Genomic DNA, 6197 nt, shown 5'->3' with positions numbered 1-6197 from the left:
AAGTCATAGCTACAGTTGTGTGACCTTGAACTCAACAGTTCCAGCAGCGGCCACCCTGGCAGCCAGATTGACAGTGTCTGGGGGCTGTGCAGGGCTCCCTCAGCCCTTCTGTTGATTCTTTGAGCACCTCATTCTCCATGAAATCCCCTTCTGCCTAAATGACTAGAGAAGTTTCTTTTACAGCTCTCAATAAACCAGAGTATATACTCTGGTCCATGTGGTTTGCCCAGGGGCAGACAGGTGAGCACTATCCACTTGCACCTTATCCTAAATAGTATCTGGGAAATTGCAGCTTTCATGAGCCATTTACATATGCAATTATTAAAATAAAGAATGTTCACTCATATCCTCACTGCCCCGTCCCCCCCACCTTCCCATGTACCACCCACCATAGGTACCAAGTCCACATGTTTGAGAACTGCCAGAATAAATGGTGCCTTACATGAACACCCCCCACACCTACCGTCAAGTCCAAGAACATCCAAGACTTCTGTCCAAACTTTCCACAATGTCTCCACGAACATATCCACTCCCAACACAAACCTCTCGGTCAGCCTGGTCAAGAACTGCAGAAACAAGAAAACAGTTACTACCAAGTCAGCCGAACTCCAGTGTCTTCCTAATGTAGTCCAGTCAAGAGTGAACCGTGAGCTCCTGAGTTTACACCACAAGGGGAAAAAGTAGCTGATAAAGAACGCCGCTGGCATGTTCTACCAGCCCAGGGGATGAACCCGAGCTTGGTAATGACTGATGGCTGGCCAACAACTGAATGAAATTTTATAACACAACCCCTCCCTCCTGCAGGCCAAGTAATGTATCTCGGACTTGGGACTCTGCAAAGTGGCTTCACTCCAGCTGCCATTTGTCTGCAGTCCTACTTGCTCTTTGCACAGGGTCTCTGCTTTTCTTATCTTTTTTTTTTTTTGGTGGCTGGCCGGTGTGAGGATCCGAACCTTTGACCTTGGTGTTCTCACACAGTGCTCTAACCAACTGAGCTAACCAGCAACCCCCTCTTTTTGTTCCTTTCTATTTATTTGAAAAAAATTTTTTAGCAGCTGGCCAGTATGTGGATCGAACCCCGCACCTTGGTGTTATCAGCACTGTGCTCTAACCAATTGAGCAAACCGGCCAGCCCTGCTTATTTTTAAAGAGTGGGAGTTTCTAACCTCAACCTATTTCACCTGTAGGTTAGGCTCTACAAGGGAGCTACTCTGAAGTGTGAGAACATGGTTTGCAAACTGGAGCAGTGTCAGAGTCTCCTGGAAAATGGTAATGATACAGCCCCATGCCCTATCCAATCCTGGGCCTCTGAGGTTTTTATTAGCTCTCCAGGTGATTTTGGAGAACCAAGGGCTACAGAAATATGAATATGAAGTGCAGTTTCACTTTACCTTTTCTTTTTTTTTTTTTGTCTTTTTCCTGACCGGCCGCACCGTGCTCAGCCAGTGAGCGCACTGGTCATCCCTATATAGGATCCGAACCCGCGGTGGGAGCGCTGCTGCGCTCCCAGCACCACACTCGCCCGAGTGCACCACGGGGTCGGCCCATTACCTTTTTCTTTTTTAATAACATATTATATACACATCTCAAAACTACAAGCAGGTATTCAGTGAAGAGTAAACCTTCCATTTCATTCCCCAGCAACCTGAATCACCTTCCTGAGGCACTGCCATTAGCACTCATGTATCCTCTCTTAGATGTGCCAGATAAATAAGGGTATAGACATACCTTTTCCACAGATGGCAGCATATGTGTATAGTTCTGCAGCTTTTCTCATGTAACATTCTATCGGGAAGATCACTCAGCCTCAGACCACAAAGAGCTGCCTCACTCTTTTCAAAAGACAGTACACCTGCAGCTATCTAACCAATCCCCTATGGATGGACACCTAGGTTGTTTCCAATCCATGCTATTAGACAGGATGCTGCAACAGAACCTGCGTACATGTGCCACTGGGCTCATGTGTGGAGGCTGAATGCCTCAAAGTGAACTGGCTACAGCACTTTAAATTTGGATATCCTGGCTTGGTCCTTCCTCCACGACAGGGGAAGAATGGTGGGGTGAATCACCAACCAGAAAAGAACAGGCCACTGATAACCTCTGAGCTAGCACCATGGCTGGAAGGCATCGATTGCCTGGGTGCAAATCCCAGCTCTGCCTCTTACTAGCTGGGAGGCTATGGGCATATTGTATATATTTGTAAGCTCTCTGGGGCTTTAGCTAACAAATAGAAATAACGGTACCCACCACCTCTTGTTACTGTGAGCATTAAATGGGATATTCATGTAAAATGCTTTAAGCACATGATAAATGTTCAAAATTCCCATTGACATCCAATATTCTAACATTAACCCTAAGAGAGTCCTGCAAAGACATGAAACTTTAGCCTTAAGAAATTGCATAGCTGCAAGCACTCAGAGGATTTGTGTATCCAAAGGCCATGTGGACATCAGCTGATGAATGGATAAACAAAACGTAGTCTATCCACAATGGGATATTATTTGGCCACAAAATGGAATGAAGCACTGACACATGCTACATGGATGAACATTGAAAACATGATGCTAAGAAAAAGAAGCCAGACACAAAAGAACAACTATTGTATGATTCATTTATGTGAAGTATCCAGAATAGGCAAATGCATGGAGATAGAAAGTAGATTAGTGGTTGCCAGGGACTGGGGATGCAGGGAGTGATAGCTAAAGGGTCCAGGGGACGAAAATGTCCTGAAATTGTGGTGATGCCTGCACATATCTGTGAATATACTAGAAACCATTAAATTGCACACTTTAAATAGGTGAACTCTACGGTATATAATTGTATCTCAATAAAGCTGCCATTAAAAATAGAAGGGTTTACATAAAACAAAAACGAAACACCACCAAAAGATAAAACAGAAAAAGACCACGTGGAGAACGTCAGAAGAAAGCATATGCTGAGAGAAGAGAGGGGTGATTGCCCTTCTCTTTGGTGGGGGGTAGGAGGGCGGGGCATCTGGGAGAAGAAGGGCTACAGAACATCAGTGTGAATGAGAATTGTAACCAGAAATTCAACTTTGCAGTACATACCCCAGATTAGTGGTTCTCAGAGTGAAGTCCCCAGACCAGCAGCAATAGCATCAACTGGGAGCATGTTAGAAATGCAGATTCTAGGGCCCCGCCTCAGATGCACTGCATCAGACACTCAGGGGCTGGGGCCCAGCAATCTGTGTTTCCACAGCCCTCCCAGACTCTGATGCACACTTGAGGTGGAGGAACCAAGAGAAACACTTGTACACGTGCATTCAGAGCGCAATTGTATACAGCACACTAAAAGAACTAGAAACAGCCCAAGCACACATTGGCAATGGAAGAGACACATGAGATAGTAGTCTACTCATAGAATGCAATGCTATTTCACGGCAAGGAAAGAAACCAACCATGTTAATGTCCAGCAACATAAAAAATAACATTGGGATCACAGAATGCATTCAGTGTTAAGCCTTTAATATAAAGTTCAAAAACTGACAAAACGAATCAGGGATGGACAACACTGAGGTGATAAACAGGAGAGCAGAACAGGCCACGGCCACCACACACATGGCGGGGGGGTGGGGCCACAGTCTACAGAAACAGAGAGAGTGTATCTTGACCAGGGGAAGGCACCTTGGTGGTGGTTTAATTATAATTCTTTTTCTAAAAGAGCTTAATTGACATAATTTACATGCCATAAAGTTCATGTCTTTAAAGCGTACAATGCAGTGGTTTTAGATTATTCATATGGTTGCGCCATCATCACCACAATCTAAGTTTAGAACATTTTTATTGCCCCAAAAGAAACCCTGCACACCCATTAGCAGTCACTCCCCATTCCCTCCTCCACCCAACCTAGGCAACCACTAATCTGATTTCAGTCTCCATGGATTTGCCTGTTCCGAACATTTCATATAAACGGAATCCTACAACACATGACCTTTCAAGACTGGCATCTTTCACTCAAAATAACATTTTCAAGGTTCACCCATGTTGCAGCACAAATCAGTGCTTCTTTCCTTTTTATTGCCAAATAGCATTCCATTTTATGGATATACCGCATTTTGGTTATCCTGTTATCATTCTCTATTGTTATTTGTTTGTTTTGGCAGCTGGCTGGTACAGGGATCTGAACCCTCAGAACCCTTGACCTTGGTGGTCTAACCAACTGAGCTAACCAGCTAGCCCATTATTATTTTTTAAAGTATGTGTGAGTTGTACATGTTTGTCAATCTATAGCAATTTTTATAATTTGTTCAAATGGAGGGAAAAAGCAAGGCTTTTGTTAGAAAAGAACAACAGAACTTTAAATGGCACCAACTGGCCTAGAAAGGCATGTGTGTGGAAGCAGTTATTTTGGGAGGAAGAGACATTACTGCTCATACTTGCTGAGCCTTTCTGTGCCTCAGTTTTCTCTGCTGTAAAATGGGACTAAGAGAGGATTCAACGTTAGAACCTGAAAAGACCTCAGCACAGGGCCCAGCACACAGCAAATGGCCCACCACGCACTGCAGCTGCTGAGGCTGTTTTTGTAAGATTCGTGAGTGGCAGGGCGGCAACCTGGAGCTCCCAGCAAAGACAGAGGCCTGGTCCGCATGACAATCCTGCCATCACCTCCCATGTAGCACAAGGCTGCACATGGGTGTTGAAACCTGCTGCACCTGAGAAACCAGCATGCCCAAAAAGCACCAGGCAGTGCTGAGAGGAAAGGGCCAGGCCGGAGGCTCTTCCTCACAGTGGGAAGGACAGGCTCTCCCTACCCTCCACCCCAAAAACTAGCCGAGGGCAGGAGAGGATGAGTTCAGGTAAGGTCCCCACTATTTGCCTTTCTAAACATCAAGTTGGAGAACTCCCTCTGTTCCCTGTGGGGCTGGCATTGCTGCTCTGGCAGCATGACACCTTGACCCACTTTGTCCAGATGAAGACACAGGAGCCCTAAGGGGAATGATATTGGCCAAACTGAGTTCCCACAAATTCATACTTTGAAGCCCTAACCCCTAGTACCTCAGAATGGGACTGTCTTTGGAGTGGAGTCTTTACAGGGTGATTCAATTGAAATGAGGCTGTTATGGTGGCCCTAATCCAATAAGACTGGTGTCTTTAGAAGAACAGATCAGGACACAGACACACACAGAGGGATGACCACGTGAGGACAGAGAAGATAGCCACTGGCAGCCAAGATGACGGGGCTCAGAAGAAATCAACCTTGCCAACACCTTGATCTCGGACTCCTAGCCTCCAGAATTGTGAGAAAATACACGTCTGTTGTTTAAACCGCCCAGTCTATCGTCCTGTTACCGGCCAAGCAGGGGGTTAGAGTGAGGCACAGAGTCTGGAAGCAGTTCCATCAGAAGTTGGGTGAAAAGGGAGCCCAAACTGCATCAGGCCTCTAGAGCCAACTCCCAGTTTATGGAGACACAGGGGATGGAGGAGTGGGGACAGGCCATCATGAAGACACAGCCAGCCAAATGCGGGCTGCAGGAGACGCTGCAGGATGAGAGACCAGCAGCCTAGATTGTGCTGATTGCACATCCCCCCACACGATGGGATGCCAATGGCGGCTCAACTCTGCTCTTCCTCCCAAACACTCATCACCCCAGTCTAATTGCAAGAAAAACATCGGACAAGTTCCAACAGAGGGGCATCCTACAAAAGCCCTGACCAGTGCTCCTCCAAACTGTCAAGGTCACCAAAACAAGGAGAGTCTGAGAAACTGTCACAGCTGACAGGCACCTAAGGAGACATGAGGACTAAATGTAACATAATGTCCTGGATGGGATCCTGGTGCAGAAAAAAGATTTTAGGGGAAGACTAAGGAAAACTAAATAAAGTATGGACTTTAGCTAACAATAAGAGAAAGTGGGTGCAGGGTGTATGGGAACTCTGTACTATCTGTGCAATTTTTCTGTAAATCTAAAACTGTTTTAAAAAGATAAAGTTTACTCTTTAAAATAAAGACTTAAAAGACATATCAATTAAATGCCTTTAAATGCAATGTATAGACTTTGTATGAATCCCAATTCAAACAGAAATGGAGTCAGGTTAGATATTAAGGAATTGAGCTGTGACAATGGTATTGTGGTTATGATTTTTACGAAATTTTTATTTCTTAAAGATGCAGACGCCTGTGGCATTAGAGAAACTAGGCCCAGCCACCATCGTGGGAGGGGCAAGATCACACAAGAG

At 45.4% G+C, this 6197-nt stretch overlaps 1 protein-coding gene across 1 annotated transcript in view; it reads right to left on the bottom strand.

Moving 5' to 3' along the window:
• Nucleotides 1-567, bottom strand: part of BRI3BP (BRI3 binding protein) — a 7951-nt gene extending 7384 nt beyond the window's left edge. Inside the window, exon 1 of the mRNA XM_008574291.1 lies at nt 464-567. Coding sequence (XP_008572513.1) covers nt 464-524 — 61 coding nt within the window. The 5' untranslated portion in view covers nt 525-567. The remainder of the gene's footprint in view (nt 1-463) is intronic.
• Between the last annotated feature and the right edge of the window lie 5630 nt (nt 568-6197).

This window comes from Galeopterus variegatus, unplaced genomic scaffold (genome assembly GCF_000696425.1).
Source record: "Galeopterus variegatus unplaced genomic scaffold, G_variegatus-3.0.2 Scaffold1028, whole genome shotgun sequence".
NCBI lineage: Eukaryota > Metazoa > Chordata > Mammalia > Dermoptera > Cynocephalidae > Galeopterus > Galeopterus variegatus.
The sequence above is the reverse complement of the archived record's forward strand: the minus strand, read 5'-3'. Positions and strand labels throughout refer to the sequence as shown.